The sequence below is a fragment of the Phycodurus eques genome, chromosome 5, assembly GCF_024500275.1.
Source record: "Phycodurus eques isolate BA_2022a chromosome 5, UOR_Pequ_1.1, whole genome shotgun sequence".
NCBI lineage: Eukaryota > Metazoa > Chordata > Actinopteri > Syngnathiformes > Syngnathidae > Phycodurus > Phycodurus eques.
This window is the reverse complement of record NC_084529.1, coordinates 28,356,579-28,374,185: the sequence shown is the minus strand read 5'-3', so window position 1 is coordinate 28,374,185 and position 17,607 is coordinate 28,356,579. Positions and strand designations below refer to the sequence as shown.

General features: G+C 43.7%; 1 protein-coding gene across 2 annotated transcripts in view; it reads left to right on the top strand.

The window, feature by feature from the left end:
• The first annotated feature begins 3,039 nt into the window (after positions 1-3,039).
• syt7a (synaptotagmin VIIa) overlaps positions 3,040-17,607 on the top strand; it is a 114,850-nt gene continuing 100,282 nt past the window's right edge. For both annotated transcript variants that reach the window (XM_061675992.1, XM_061675990.1), the window contains exon 1: positions 3,040-3,366. In XM_061675992.1, coding sequence (XP_061531976.1) covers positions 3,333-3,366 — 34 coding nt within the window. In that variant the 5' untranslated portion in view covers positions 3,040-3,332. The remainder of the gene's footprint in view (positions 3,367-17,607) is intronic.

Here is a 17,607-nt window from a genome sequence, read left to right as displayed (position 1 = left end):
TGGGCTTTGATTGTCAAGGTGCTATAGTTTAAAAGGGAAAATCAAGTAAATAACAACACTGCCACATAGATGCTAATTGTTAGCCCATGAGCCTATGGCATTTTCTGTTGTACTGTATGTTAGAGTAGCATCTGCTCCATTTGCACACTGATTGAGGAGTATCTGTAACATTTGCACAACCGACATTGTGCCAGATGATCGCACTACTCGTCACTTTAAACCGCATACACTCCTTGAAGTCTCAGCGCCCTTTGCACAATGGTCATTGCACCGGACTATTGCAATATTAGTCATTCGAACTGCTCTAAGTGCTAGAGGACTCTGCATCTTTTTGCACAATTGTTTTTTGTCAATGTCTTGATGTCCCCAAAGTGTTCTGTAAATTGACTGTCTGTTGGACTAGAGCGGCTCCAATACCGGAGATAAATTCCTTGTGTGTTTTGGACATACTTGGCAAATAAAGATGATTCTGATTCTGATGTTATCATTCAGGTAGCAGAGACTATGTAGTTGCTTTAAATATACAATGTGTAATTCTCTTTGTTTTATGTTTAGTTTGACAGTAATAAACCGCTTGAAGCCTTTTTGGGGGGGATTAGCTGTAGGGGTGGGGAGGGGCGGTCCCCCTTTTCTCTGTGGTCTTCCATCCGGTCGGGCCAGGCTGGGCCCACAGGAGTCTAGTCTCTTACTTCATACACTATGCCCATTTTTATTACTCACATTGGGTACATTCACATCTAAATCAGGGTCCACTGGGGGGCTGGCACGAGGCGTGATGAGGCGGACGCCGGGCTGTGTCCTGGCACATCTGTGCTGGTGTCCGGTCTGGCCGCCACCTTTTCTCTGCCCTGCTGGCCCTCCAGTTTTAATGCATCATACACCCGTCTGCGGGGGAGAGCAGGGTCGGGATGGGGAGGACACTCGGCCAGGTGTCCCCGGCCTGCTCTCTGGTTCGTTTTTATTTTTAATGCACCACATACATTCGCACATCCTTCAAGCTGGTTGGCCTGGGTGGGGGTGACGGTTGCGGGTCATCATTGCCCCGTGACCGTCTCGCCTCACACCCACCGGTCTCCTCAATTTTAATACACGACACCCTACCACACATGATCACGGTACAGGGATAATTGTTGCCAATCGGGGACCTGCTAACCATAGTAATAGGGTGGGTGGTGGGTATTCACATTTCTCTTGGCTTGACTACTGAATCCCCCACCCTCCCTTCGGTTGTCGGGGCTCCACCCCCTTGGGTCCCCGCCGCCTTCCTCTCCCCTCTCCTGGCGCCCTTGCCCATCATTACTTGCGGCAGGTGCCTGACACAGGCTTGCTTTGGTGGGCTGGGACTTTTTTTGGGTGGGAACTGGTTCCTATGTTGGGCCCTGTTTGTTGTTGGGGGCCCCATGCTTTCCGGTCGAGGTGCTTTGGTTGGGCTGGGGCACCGCCCTGGGACCTGGGTCCTAGGGAGTTGGGGGTATTCACCTGGCTGGGTCCCCCCGTGGGATGGGCTCGCCGGCTTGGCCCTCCCTTTCGGGTAGAGTGGGCCAGACCCACCCTTCCTCAATGTTCTTGCACTTCAGCTCTGCGTTCAACACCATCAACGCGAACTCCTCTCCTTCAAGCTTCTCCAGCTCAGCGTCTCGCCTGCCATCTGCTGGTGGATTCAAAACTTCCTGACGGGCAGGACACAGCAGGTAAAGCTTGGGGACACCATCTCATCCACACGTCTGCGTATCAACAGGAAGTTGATAAGCAGACGTGGCTGGAGCTTTAGTGCGGCCGACACAACCTGGAGCTGAACACACTAAAGATTGTAGAGATGATCGCGACTTCAGGGGCCATCCTTTGCCACAGTTGCCCCTCACGTTGTCCAACTGCCCTGTGTCAACCGTCGAGACCTTCAAGTTCCTGGGAATTTGAGTCTCTCAGGACCTGAAGCGGTCAACTCCATCCTCAAAAAGGCCCAGCAGAGAATGTACTTCCTGCGGCTCAGTTCCCAAATCCTGTCCTGCCCTGCCCTCTTCTGTCCTCTCATCTTGTTCTATTGGTTAGTTGTTGCATGTCCTCATCGGGTGTCCCGACCCCCCCACCCTCCCTTCCACAAATAAGAACACGATTTTACTTTTGTGACGTTACTTGTGGTCAAATATTTAGACTGTCTAACTATTGTTCTGCTGTGGCTCGCACCCCTACTCCCCTTGTCCGTTCTGTCCGTCTGTCCCCTAAAACCCTTTTCTGTCTGGTTGCATTTTCAATAAAGATCAGAATAATTAAAAAAATTAAAAATAAGCAGAGGGAGTATTTCAAGCTCCCCTGTTGCACAGGAAAACTGTTCCAGCTCAATAGGCATACATATCCACCATTCTGTATGACCATGCAGCAGAACAGGACAGAAAAAAAGATGAATATTTCCTAATTATTTCTGCCAAACTGCCGCTTGTTGTGAAGTGAGTTGAGTCACGTGCCACCACACAACGCTGGCATCTGAAGTTTGCAAGGCAAAGCAGAAAAATTGAGCGATCAACGGCTCATATGTTGAAAAACCCGTAAATCGGATCTCTTGGAACTCAAGACACTACTGTACTAATGTTAATTGCTTTCTGTGCCAAGGTGCCCTTGAGCAAGCCCAAATAAATAGATTGAGAACACATCAATACATAACAAATGAATACATGTCTAAACTGCTCAGTGATGTGACACACTTGATAAAGCAACAGTACTGCGTGTCAAATAAATTATGAAATAGAAATATATTGATACACTTCTTGTGTGTGTGTGTGTGTGTGTGTGTGTGTACAATGCAAAGGTAAACAAAACACATTGACACCAAGCCCTGCAGTGCATCTGAGTGAATTTCTTCGTTTTCATTTTTCTTTTTAACCAATCAGATGCAAGAGCATTTTTGTCATCCACCGAACGCAGTGGACAAAATCCACATGCATTTGGGGAAATTTAAAACAACAACAACATTCTTCTGTTTTGCCATTTGACCATGACATGCTTACTAGGAAAGGAAGGAGGGAGTCCGAAAGATGAGAGAGGAGGAGTAGGAGGGAGCTCGTCAGAGTATCCAGAAGCCTGTACCTACACACTCTGACTCTTAGGAGGAGACACACACACACACACACACACGCACACGCACACGCACACACACACACACACACACACGGAGAGAGAGAGAGAGAGAGAGAGAGAGAGAGAGAGGCTGTGCAGGAGCAAGACAACAATAAAACAGCTCCAACTACACCGGAGGAGGAGTTGAGGAGTACACTGACACCGCTACGAGCTCGACATCACCACCTCCAGCATCGCCTGTGCCGCCAACTCCAAGAGCCATGTATCTCAACAGGGAGGAGAACAATAGCAAAGGTAAGCGGGGTTGTGGTGGAGGGAGGGACCCTGACACTTTCAAGGTGTTTCGCGAACGAGAGGACTCAGAGGAGGGGCGTCCTTTTGACACCGCGCTGTCGCCACAAAGTGTGTGTGGGGCTCTCATTATGTAATGGAGCAAGTGTGCATCTTGCCGACCGTGAGATGCGTGCTCGTTGACCTGTTGTTGGGGCGTGCGTGTGATTGCAATGTTTTGCACATGTTTAAGGACAACACTGTGCAAGGTCAAAGCACCCTCCTTCCTCCTCCCACTCCCCCTTCAATGAAACCCAAAGTGTATTCTTTGTCAAATAAATACATCATAATAATAATAATTTAAAAAAATGCTACAGATGCTTTATGCTTTACTGGGGGAGAGAACAGTGCAGCAGCCATGGGGGTAAAAGGGGGTGTTTGTGTGTGTGGTTAGGAAGGGGGGGGGGGGGGCATATTTGAGTAATCTCCCACGTGTTTCTGAGGCGTGATTTCTCCTCTCATCACACGCCACTAGTGGCCCCTGCTGTTAGAACGCCGCACATAATGCTAATTGCAGCCTAAAAAAAATCTTCAGGTTAGAATAACACCTGCTGCAGAGGAGCCAGAGGAGGAGGAGGAGGAAATGGAGGGTGTAAAAAAAAACAAGAAAAGAAAAAAGGCAGAGTGGCAAGAGCCCTTTTTGTTCATTTCACCGGACAACAGCATAGTACAGTACTGTACGTGCATGCATGTGCAGGCGGTGGAGCGTATCGGATGCGAGATGTGGGCATGTCTATTTTAGTCCTGCAACTTGGAAGAGGGAACGTTCAAACATGTTACATTTTAACGTCTGCACTGAGAATATCACTTAATAATATGACCTCTAAGAAGATGAATGACTGCACAATCAATTTATTGGCACACAATGAGCATTGCACCTGCAGGATGTAAAAATAATGGCTGGTTGATCCTAATGGAAAACAGCAGCCACTCCTCTGTTTCGAGGTTCTCACGCAGGACTTTTGGTCCCTTGTCAGAGGTAACCTCTATCTCTGGGCAAGTTCATCCACAAAGGTGATCAGTAAGGTTGAAGTCAGGGTTCTCTGTACATTCTTCCACACCACAGTCACGCTGGAGCAGAAAATAGGCCTTTCTGTCAAAGTCTTTGTTATTAAGATTGATGGGGCCCAAGAGGTCTACAGTGTATCCCCTTTTTAATGGATTAAGAAGTGTGTCCCAATACCTTTGTCTACAACCCGAATTCCAATGACGTTGGGGCGTTGTGTTAAACATAAATAAAACAGAATACAATGATTTGCAAATCATGTTCAACCTATATTTAATTGAATACACTACAAAGACAAGATATTTAATGTTCAAACTGATAAACTTGATTGTTTTTTAGCAAGTAATCATTAACTTAGAATTTTATGACTGCAGCATGTTCCAAAAAAGCTGGGACAGGGGGCAAAAAAGACTGAGAAAGTTGACGAATGTTCATGAAACACCTGTTTGGAACATCCCACAGGTGATCAGGCTAACTGGGAACAGGTGGGTGCCACGATTGGGTATAAAAGGAGATTCCCTGAATTGCTCAGTGATTCACAAACAAAGATGGGGCGAGGTTCACCTCTTTGTGAACAAGTGCGTGAGAAAATAGTCGAACAGTTTAAGGACAATGTTCCTCAACGTACAATTGCAAGGAATTTAGGGATTTCATCATCTACGGTCCATAAAATCATCAAAAGGTTCAGAGAATCTGGAGAAATCACTGCATGGATAAATCACCAACAATGAATGCCGTGACCTTCGATCCGTCAGGCGGCACTGCATCAAAAACCGACATCAATGTGTAAAGGATATCACCACATGGGCTCAGGAACACTTCAGAAAACCAATGTCAGTAAATACAGTTTACCGCTACATCTGTAAGTACAACTTCAAACTCTACTATGCAAAGCAAAAGCCATTTATCAATAACACCCAGAAACGCCGCCGGCTTCTCTGGGCCCCAGCTCATCTAAGATGGACTGATGCACAGTGGAAAAGTGTTCTGTGGTCCGACGAGTCCACATTCCAAATTGTTTTTGGAAATTGTGGACGTTGTGTCCTCCGGGCCAAAGAGGAAAAGAACCATCCGGACTGTTATGGACGCAAAGTTCAAAAGCCAGCATCTGTGATGGTATGGGGCTGTGTTAGTGCCAATGGCATGGGTAACTTACACATCTGTGAAGGCACCATTAATGTTGAAAGGTACATGCAGGTTTTGGAGAAACATATGCTGCCATCCAAGCAACGTCTTATTCATGCTTATTTCAGCAAGACAATGCAAAACCACATTCTGCATGTGTTACAAGAGCGTGGCTTCGTAGTAAAAGAGTGCGGGTACTGGACTGGCCTGCCTGCAGTCCTGACCTGTCTCCCATTGAAAATATGTGGCGCATTATGAAGCTTAAAATACGACAACGGAGACCCCGGACTGTTGAACAGCTAAAGCTGTACATCAAGCAGGAATGTGAAAGAATTCCACCTTCAAAGCTTCAACAATTAGTGTTCTCATTTTCCAACATTCAACATTTATTGAATGTTGTTAAAAGAAAAGGTGATGTAACACAGTGGTAAACATGACCCTGTCCCAGCTTTTTTGGAATGTGTGGCAGCCATAACATTCTAAGTTAATGATTATTTGCTAAAAACAATAAAGTTGATCAGTTTGGACAATACATATCTTGTCTTTGTAGTGTATTCAATTAAATATAGGCTGAGCATGATTTGCAAATCATTGTATGGTTGTTTGTTTATAATGTGCCCTGCGATTGGCTGGCGTCCAGTTCTGGTGTACTCCGCCTCTCGCCCGGAGATAGCTGGGATTGGCTCCAGCACGCCCACGACCCTAGCGAGGATAAGCGGAACGGAAGATGAATGAATGAATGAATGTATTCTGTTCAGCATTTTGTCATCTCCTCTAGTATTGGGTTTGGTGAAATTAATTTTTTTAACCAAACAAAATTGTGGAGTTCAGCTTTAAGTGCAATGCATTTAATCTTTTAGAACGGTTTGTTTTCAAATCTTTATTTTAGGTATGCTCAGGACAATTGACATTTGACGCCCTTGCTACTAGCAGGACATAGTGAGTTTTAAGAAATATGACAAAAAAAGAGATATTTTTGAAAATTGCAAGCACCCCTTTAATATCAGTGCTTTCAGTAGAACAAAGATACTGCAGAAAATGGATGTCAAACCCCTTACAGGCTTGTATTATTATTATTCATTTTGTCTGTCACTGTGATGTCAATATGGCAAGTATACTCATTACAGTTTGGACCGAAAGTGGAGTGGTGGTTTAGTTTGGATTCTTATGTGCAAGCCTCAGAGTGATGTGTGTTTATGGACCATTTTGTCGAAATGAGTTGACCTGAGAGACAAATGGAGTCTCTATTTAAGAAATAAGGTTTTTGACGAGGCTGGGTTTTTTTTTTTTCAAGTTGGCTGGGGAGACTTGATACTTGATTGACATGCAGCTAATTGACTCTGTTAAAAAGGCCCTCTTGTTTGGCAGGTGTTTCCCTCTTGGCTCCTTTATATTCATCCCGTGTCCCAAGGCAGCGTGGCACGGTGAGGGAGAAAGGTCCATTCGGGACATATTGGTTATGGAGGATTAAGGGGGACAGTGAGGCCAAAGAGGTTTATCATAAATGAGCCTGAAAACCACACAGGGTCAAATCAACTACAGAAAATGTTTTGGGTGTGTCAATGCAGAAGAGAAATGTCGGGAGGAGAGGAGGAGGGATTGTGAGGATAATGTGGCACTCTTATCGTCGCTACAGTCTGATGGCTTAATGGTTTCTTATTTATACCCACTGGGAAACAATCAAGAGCTATTTGGACTATTGGCTGATGTTTAAAATGCACAACGAGGGTTGTTTTCCTGAAAGCAACTATATGTAATTGGGTTCTTGGAATGCTACAGCTGTCTGACAACAACTCCTACTACAGCTTTTAAGATTTGACTATTTGCAACGTGTCTTTGCTTTTGAGAGGGTAAGGTTTACTTGTGTGCTTACAGACGATTTTGAACTGAAAACAGATGAATAAAAAATAAAAAATAAAATAATTCAAAATGAGTGAATATTGGCAAAAACATTAAATCACTTTGAACATTATATATCTTGTCTTTGTCGTATATTCAATTGAATGTTGGTTAAAAAGGATTTGCAAATCATTGTATTCTGTTTTTATTTACATTTTATACTGTCACAACTTCATTGGAATTGGGGTTTATAATTTGTCATCATATGAATAAAATTTGAATTGAACTGAATTGAATTTGGACTTGCTTGGATACTGTAAAAACAGAAAAACAGTGATGAGCCGTGATATTGTGGGGTTTCACTGTACTACAAAAAGTACAGTGGTACCTTGATCCAGGAGTTGAACTTGTTCCGTGACCACATATGTAACTCAAAACACTAGTATCTCAAATCGTCTTTCCCGTCTGTTCTACTCCCCCACCAACAAAAAAAATGTGTTCTGTTTTTTAACAAGAAAAATGGCACTTCATAATACTGCAATTTATAAAAAACATACAGTAAAGGTAAAGAATCAAACAGTTTTTGCCACACATGGTTCAATTCATGTGACATTGTGCTGCTCCTTCTGACAGACATACAGATGTATTGTACATGGAGCTGGTCTTAGCTCCTCCATAAGCCACAGTCATATAAGTCGTTCTTCCCAGAAAAAGGACTATATGGCAGTTAGTATTGTTATATTTTCTGTCTACATGTGTTGCTCCCCTATTTGTGATCAAATATCCGCTGCTCAAAGGGTTATAACACTGGAAAACAAATGGCATTTATTAGCCCGTCTATGGCATTTTGCATTATTTGTTTGCAATAAGCTAAACTGACTTATCCAAAACAAAGCTATGTGTTTGTTTGAAACACAGAACATATAATTATCTTTGTTTTATATTTACTTTTCCAGAAAACTTCAACTGGGAGTGGTAATAAACAACGTCAATTGTTCACTATTTGTCAATCTGCTGCTTGTTGCAAATAGAGTTGAGTTCACTGCCACCTTAAAGCGGTTGTACCCCAAATTTCTGCTTGCATTTCAAAGACATAAATGGGCTGAATGACGGCTCTTTGTATCTAAAAAACTCATAAGTTGATTCACTTGTATCTCAAGGCACCTCTGTATTTGAAAGATAGTTGTAGAAGACAAGCAGGTGGTGCAAACATCTTATAGCGGTTCCTGTTGCTTTTGCAGGTCTGTATAAATAGGGGATCATTTTGATAATATCTGTATGCGAAACAAATGGTACTTAGATAGTGCTTTGTCAACTCCATGTAATGGCCAAATCGCTTCACAAAGCATTCACGCACACATTCAAGTCAGCAGAGTTTCTCTTCCCGTTTGATTTTCCAGCTGAAGCAAGACAACCAGTGTGATTTTATTGATTGATTTATTTATTTTAATTTTTTAATTTTTTTTTTACCTCTTTCATTTTGTTATCTCAGATGGAGAGTTGTCGCATTGGGAACACATTGCCACAGATTTATTATACGAGTGCTGTGGCACCCCGCACTAGCTACCTCTTGAATATGATTTATATTTAATTATGTCAGGGTTCTTGTTGATTCAAGTTGATGCTAGTCACATTATGGGCGCAGGCCCACGCCTCCAGCCAAGGATAGTGATCCAAATGACTTATTTTTGGCACACAGAACAAGCACTAAGACAGCTCCTCAGGTAGAGTGTCTTATTTTCAGGGACTTTTGGCAAATAGATGTGCTTGTGTTTAACCCAATTGCAACACGTTGATTGTTATATATAAAAAAAGTGAATTTGAAATTCCAATACATTTTATTTTGTCGTCTTTGAAAAAGCAGCTAGAGGTTTTACAAGATATCTATCAACATATTGATAACATTTTGTACTGACTTTTTACAATGTTGGTGATTCTTTAGTTTTTCATGAGATGCACATAAGCTTAATGTGATATTGTTTGGCAAGAAAGACAGGAACATTAGTAGTGGTATTTGCCATGTAGCGGAATGTTGTATGTCTACTTGGAGACAATGACTATGTTGTATCCCCTGACCAGTGGTGGTTCTAGCTTGAATGGTGCCATTCAAGCTATTAGTTAGTTGTGCTTGTTTCCCTGTAGTAGTAGTAGTAGTAGTAGTCATGCATACATGTTACCTACTTGTCACATTTTGCTATAATCTTGTTTGTACCGTGAGGGAGGTTAATGTTCTGTTTTGAGGCTAGAAAGAGAATTGGTTAATAAAGAAGATTCATTCAAATGATTGGTTCACTGAAACATTCAAATGATTCGTTCACTGAATCATTCAGTGCTTCGTCATTCACTTACTGATTCAGGCTTGAGAGTCACATACACTTAATACGTTCACTTACAGAGGGAGACTCACCAAGGGGGCGCAAATGCTCCAAACTAACGCCAGTGGTTGACATGACACGTAGCAATTATTATTTTTGTTATAGTGCGTACATGTGCCCCCCAGCAATGCTGCCTTGTGTGGCCAACATTTTCCTTGATTTCACACATACTGACTTAACATTCCTTGATTTAATACATACTAATAAATCTAATCTTTATTTCATTAGACACAGGTCAAATTTGACTTGGAACAGCCTCCGTGTACACAAACATAGCAACTGTACAAAAGAATTACATTTGAAATACTTATTTTATTTTCAGCAATCAAATTTCAGGGTGAAAGAATGACATTTAGGGTATTTTTAGTGCTTTCCCAAACCGTATGTAAGGGTTTAGTGAGCAAAAACACAATGCTAACGCTAATATTTGTAATACTAATTTTCACATTTGAGTAGCATAAAACTACATCCCTTTATGGCAGGGCAAGATTACAAGTAAGCAAAGTAACTTGTGGTTAAGATACTGAGATAAATGAATGTTCCGGAAAACAGACAAATTACTTGACATTAGGGAGAGCCATTTTTAGAGACACACAACCTTTTGGCGTCCCTGAAGGTGCATCTTTATGAAAGATATAGATTTTCTGCTTGCCAAGCCTATAACACATTATGAATAAAGCATGGAAGCTGTCAACATGATAACCACAGATTCATTAGAAGTAAGCATCCTTGCCTCATTGAATTCTTTTATTAATTCTTAATTATTCACATTCTCCCGAGGGAGTGGAACACCAAGGGTACTGGTGGAGACAGGCTTAAGCAGGGACACGTGGAATGTTGAGTGGATCTTGAGGGACTGTGGGAGCTTCAATTGAACTGATGTGGGATTGATGATTTTAGTAACCGGAAAGGAACCAATAAAGCACGGCGTGAGCTTACAGGATTCTGTTTGGAGCGGGAGGTCACGGGAGGAGAGCCAAACCATCTGACCCACCTTGTCCTCAGACGTGGGAGGGCGTCCAAAATCCAGCAGCTGCTTATTCCTCTTGGCAGATCGAGTCAGAGCCACCCTGACGTCCTTCCAAACAGACTGGACCCGTCGGAGGCGATCCCTCACCGCGAGAACTGCTACAGTGTGCTCCTGTTTCTTAAACAATGGTGGTTGGAAAGCGTAACATGACATGAAAGGAGACGTACCTGTGGTGGAGATGGTGAGGGAGTTGTGGGCAAATTCAATCCACGGGAGAAAGGTCCTCCAGAAGGTGGGACTGCATGCGGTAACGCAGCGAAGAGATTCTGATTTGCCCGCTCCGTCTGGCCGTTGGACTGTGGATGGTACACAGAAGACAGACTGGCTGCTGCACCCACCTCCTTACATGGGAGGAGAACTGAGGACCTCGGTCCGAGACGATGTCAATGAATGACATTGACGTGAATGACAAGGAGGTTACCGGTTTCAAAGGTAGAGAGTAGCTTCGGGAGGGGTACGTAATGGACATATTTGGAGAACCGATCAATAAAGAATGATAGTGTTACCTTCAGAGGGAGACAGGCCGGTTACAAAGTCCAAGGCGATGTGGGACCAGCTCCGGGCAGATTTGAAGTCTTCCCTCGCGCACAGACGGAGCAGGCTCGGACGAACTCCCGGGTGTCTTTCACCAGGCTGGGCCGCCAGAAGTGCCGTTGTACGAATTGGATGGTGCAGGTGATTACGGGATGACAGGTGAGTTTTGACTTGTGGGCCCACTGAAGAATGTCAGAACATGCCGAATTGGGTACAAACGCCGGTCAGGAGGTTCAGTCTTGGCATCCGGTTGGGTTCTCTGAACATTTTTAACCACCTGTTCGAGCTCCCAAATGGCTGCCCCAACGAAGCAAAAGAAAGGAAGGATGGGTTCAGGGACCAGGGAGTCACGGATATAGTCCTCCATAGCCTTTTTTCTCAGGGCGGGAAAGGTTGAAGAGGCTGAAGGGGAGAGGGGCTCCCGGCAGGAGATCAATAGTGCAGTCATAAGGGCGGTGGGGGTGTAGTGAGATGGCAAGATCTTTACTGAAGACCAGAGAGAGGTCGTGGTATTCTTACGACACACGAGAGAGGTCGACTGCTGTGGCAGGTCAGCCACCTGGTTTGCCGGAGGGCGGAATGGCAGAAAGTAGACAATGAGAATGGCAGAAAGGACTCCACCCCGTGATCGATAAGTGGGTCAAGTCGATGGGGGGTTGTGCTTCTTGAGGCAGGGGATTCCGAGGACTAACAGAGTCTCAGGGAGGGAATGACAAAGAGCTGGATGGTTACCTGGTGATTACCGGAGCTGTTTGGTGGGTGGCAGGGGAGATGAGTCGCCCGTCCAAGGCTGTGACCTTTTTTGAAGAAGGGAGAGATTCGAGAGGAAGCTGGAGCTGACGTGCTAAACCGATGAGAGTGGGAACCGGAGTATTGCAATCAGGGCCAAAGATAAATGAGGAAACGGTCATGCGGCAGGGAGAGCTGGGAGAAGTGTTAGTTTGTTGACTAGATCTGGAAGCAGACTGTGGCGGACGAAGTAGTGGAGAATGGTTTATTATAATCCTGTTCAGGGTAAGTATCTCCAAGGCGTGATGGTGGACCGTCGGGTCAAGGAACGTGCAGGAAGCGAGGGGCGTGAGCAGGTGGGAGAGCTTGGCGGTGTGGCTGGAGGGGACAGCGAGGCGGAGGGCACGGAAGGAGCACTGGAGGTAAGTGCGATTGCAGGAAGTCAAGTAACTTACAACAAGAGTCCGCGCTGTGTACCTCAATTGAGTGATAATACTCTGGCGGTGGAATCCTGGATCTCGCAGGCTTATATGCAGGCAATTAATGAGTGCTGATTGATTGAAGACAGGTGCGCGGCCAAGGTGATGCTGATTGCTGGGGTGAGAGAGGAAGAGAGAGAGAGGCAAGGGGCAAAGCGCCACCCAAGCTCCAAAGGAGGAACTGCAGGGCACAGATCATGACACAGACAGCACTAAAATACAGTGGAACCGCAATAGAGTAGACTAATATGGTCGTACGTTATAGCCGATTGTCCGGTACATTGAAGCCTTGTTTTTGCGGCCATATGCACCCCTGTTACTGTACAGTACAAAATTAATGTTTGGTGCATTTTTTCTTGGCCTAAAATGGCCAGTACCGTCATTCATTCATTTTCCGTACCGCTTATCCTCAATAGGGTCGCGGGCGTGCTGGAGCATATCTCAGCTGTCTTGGGGCGAGAGGAGGGGTACACCCTGAACTGGTTGCCAGCCAATCGCAGGGCACATACAACCCCAATTCCAATGAAGGCGGGACATTGTGTTAAACATAAATAAACACAGAATACAATGATTTGCAAATCATGTTCAACCTATATTTAATTGAATACAGTACAAAGACAAGATATTTCATGTTCAAACTGATAAACTTTATTGTTTTTAGCAAATAATCATTAACTTGGAATTTTATGGCTGCAACACGTTCCAAAAAAAGCTGGGACTGGTGGCAATAAAGACTGAGAAAGGTGAGGAATGCTCATCAAACACCTGTTTGGAACATCCCACAGGTGAACAGGCTCGTTGGGAACAGGTGGGGGCCATGATTGGGGATAAAAGGAGCTTCGCGGAATTGCTCAGTCATTGAGGCCAGATTTGAACCCGTGTCTTCATAACTGTGAGGAAGATGTGCTAACCAGTCGCCCACTGTTCCACCATACCCAGTACAGTGCAAAGTTATTGTAAATAAATATATAAAAAAACTTAAAAATGAAAAGTTTCAAAATGTATCCAACCTTACCGCTGGTGTGCTTTATGTAGACATTAATGGGCATGTTCGGAAATTCACTCACTACCTTTAGCGAGAGGAACTCCGTAGCGCCCAGACTCAGTCTGAGACTTCAGAAGCTCAAACTGACAGGACAGGATGAGAGCTCTCTGCTATGTGTTTCTGAGCTTTCTGCCTCCTGTCAGTCCAAATGTTGTTTTTGGGGTTTCCCCACTATTTCACCCATCATTTTAACAATTTAGTGGAGCTTGATCTCACACTCTTAACTCCAGTGACCAAACCAAGCACAGAGGTGAAATGTTAAAACACTTCCAGTATGAGCAAAATACACGAGCGACAATGAGGACAACAGTATAGAAAATGGATGGATAGATATTTGAATTGACAGTTTGTACCCGAGTAGTGCCAGTAGCGGATCGAGCTTGAATGCCGCCCTGTGCGATGCCCCTCCAACTTACTCCGTCTAATGGGCACCAATGTACCTTAACGGTGATTACAGTAGTTATTATGCTGTTCTTCTTAAAGTACAGTGAACCCCAGTTTATCTCGGGAACACGTTCCTGACCCACCTGCAAAAAGTGGAAATCTGCGACATTAAGAGACCATATAAAAAAAGTTTTTTTTTTTTTCTCAATATAATTTTATCGTTTATACTGTAGAAACGTACAATAGCGGGGATATAGGTCGGTGAGATCCGCGGGCATATTTAAGTCGCCTGTTTCTGTATTTAGTAACGGTATACCGCTAACGTTCAATGCTCTAGTCATGTACGGATTGCTGAGTCCTCTTCCGCAGATAGAGATGATTGCACCACTTTTAAAGGGACCGGCTGTGACGACGCCCACAACAACGCAGACGTCCCACTTTTAAATGCGTCCATGAAATGAGCAAAAACGGGTCTAGAATGCCTCCTCGCAGAGTTATGTCAAGCGCAGCGCTGGACTTGGGCCAGTCACGAAAATAGAACCCTTTAACTTAGCAGAATCAGAATCATCTTCATTTTGCCAAGTATGTCCAAAACAGACAAGGAATTTGTCTCCGGTAGTTGGAGCCGCTCTAGTACAACAGACAGTCAATTTACAGAACACTTTGGAGACATAAAAGACATTGACAAAAAACAATTGTGCAAAAAGATGCAGAGTCCTCTAGCACTTCGAGCAGTTCGAATGACTCATATTGCAATGGTCCGGTGCAATGACCATTGTGCAAAGGGCGCTGAGACTTCAAGGAGTGTATGCGGTTTAAAGTGACGAGTAATGCGATCATCTGGGACAATGTTGGTTGTGCAAATGTTACAGATACTCCTCAATCAGTGTGCAAATGGAGCAGATGCTACTCTGGCATGAGTGGCCAGTATATGCAAATAGTGCAGCATGGCGAGACAACTACAGTGAGTGCACGAATAATACATAATTGGCCCCACAGAAATATGACAACGAACTCAAGTCAAAAAATTGCCAGCTTATTGTAATACAATTACAATATATAAATATATAAATATATTATAAACAAAAAACACTTATAAAAACACACTTAAAGTTGTGAAAAGAAACATTTTAAACACACGTTCAACATTTGAACATAATAACAACAAATTGCAAGCACAAAATGGATAGAACATACTGTACGTATTTCAGTGTCTGCGTACATGCATGTCCCTTGAACAGGCGGGGACTAGTTGGGTGGCGTGTGATGTTGGGGAGTTTGCTTGTCTGGTCATGAGCTGTGGCCAACAGCAACCCCTGAGTTTGAGATTCGTGAGTTTGCACGTTTGTGTTTTACTGGTCTCTCTGCATTGAATAAATGGCTGAAAAGTGCCTTGGCTCTCCTTTCCCACATGTGGGCATTACAGTAATTATGTACTGTGGAACCTTGGTTTTCACATGCCCTAGTTTTTGGAGGATTTGGTTTTTGACCATTTTTTTTTTTTTCCCCATCTAAATTTTTCATTTCCTGGAGTCGGTGCACATTCAACTGAAGCATTACATAATTTGTGTATAAAGGGTTGAAAAGACGGCAAGGCCAATTTCCTCAATGCAAGCTTTTATGCAAGAGTAGAAGTCTTCGATGAAGGTAAAAGTGATGTTCAAAGTAAATTTATCTACTTCATTAGGCATTCATATTTATTTCACAGGTTTTGTATGTAAAGCTTTAGTTATTCTCTATAAGACGTATTTTTTTGTTAATATTTTTTGGAAGGGATTAATTGATTTACATTATTACATTATTCCACTGTATACTACAAAAAGTTAACCCATAAAAAAAGAATACGGAGAACACTGTACATACTAACTACTGTAGTTGTAGTCTTTAATTGTGGCCTCAAAGATATTAATCCTGAAATATGCTTGTAGCATTAATTGAAGTTAAACGGAAAAGGTATGACTATTACAAATTTTATTTTATGACTAATTATATTCTTTCCCCAGTTTTTCTCACATTTCCTTATTTACCTCACACCGTTCCATTTGTGTACGATTGCTGTATTGATACCAGATGTGTGCTGGAAAATGTCATATTACACAACAGCAGGCTGAAGGGAATATATTACAATGAGTTTGCGCATGCCTTGTGCAAACACAATCCCTCCATAGACCTTCAGAGATGTACGAGGTGCAGGAATTGGCATAGGAATGGCATAATTGCGTGAGCGCATAATCAGCACTTCACTTGACATTTAATAGATCCTTCCATCACTTCGGCTTAAGCTTATTTCGCTTTGAATGAATCGTCAAAATGGTTAATAGGTTCGAATTTATGATACAGATGGATGCTAAGCCATTGGGAAAACCTCAAGAGACATCTTGGAGTCGGAGGAGTAGGCTACAATGGCGTCATGGCGGCAATTAGACGCTTTTGTTGGAACACCTGCAAAGAAATGCTGATTCAAACCTGCTGCCACTTGCGAGCGCTCGTCATCCTCTAGTGGAACAGGAAGCCGTATCACATTCATAGAAAATGTGCCTGCTAAGAGGTACAATTGCATTCGTGATTGTGAAGGAAGACTGTGCAGAAGCGACCTAAAATATGACTAATGGGAAAGTGGCTAGCATTTCAGATGACTTTAAAAAAAATACAAAAAATAAAAATAGATCATGAAAATGTCTCATTACTTGTTGGCTCTCATATGAAATTCATGCAGGTGGTCTGCTCAGAAAACAAGGAAATAAGACTTGTTGATAAGGGGTTCGCAGAGTGGGAGTTATTTTTACAACTGACTCTTACTGCTGACTTGATTGCAGAGGAGGAGGAAGCGGGTGAGTTTTCTCTCTCTCGCTCTCTCTCTGTCTGTCTGTCTCTCTTTACTCCCTTTCTGCCATCTTCTGTCCCTTCCTCGTGTGTGTCTTGGGAACGGAGTAAAAAAAAAAAAAAAAAGGGGGGGGGGGGGGGGGGGGGTGTAAGGGAAGTGCGCTGCTTAACATCAGCTGGCTGGGCGAGAGTGACAGAAAGCAAGCGGATGAGAGGCAGACGATAGAGTGGGAGTGTGCGCGAAAAGATGGAGGGAGCTGTAGAGAGGGAGAAGGAAAGAACAAGCCCTGGAGTGCTAGCCAGTCAAGGTCACATAGAGGAGAGGAGAAGAGGCCTTTTGTGTTCATGCGTCTGTGTGTGTGCGTGGAAAGAAAGAAGGGAATATGGGGGGGGGGGGGTCTACGTGGAAGAGGCATGGAGAAAGAAAGCAGAGTTAAAGATGAAAAGAGCTTGTAATCTGGATACAAAACCGTCCTCATATTTAAGATTCCCTTTAGTCCTGCTGTTTTTTTTAAATTTATTATTTTTTTTTTTTTACAACAGGGATGCCTTTATGAATGTGTAGCTATGATGTAGGAGCTGTTGTGATGTGTACAGTGAGAGGGTAGAGCATCGCCTTCAGGTATAGATGTTGTTTAACCGTTGCGTCCTGTGGTGGGAATCATGTGCCACCCCAGTCTCATTCTTTCCCCCCACTCTCCCCATTTGCTGACACCTGCTGTCACATTGAACCTCATCAGCTTTTTCATTGTCGATTTGATTGTAGTTGGTTTATGCTGCATTCCGGAATAGTGGGAAATTTGGGGCCACCCGAATGGGAAACATTCAGACACATT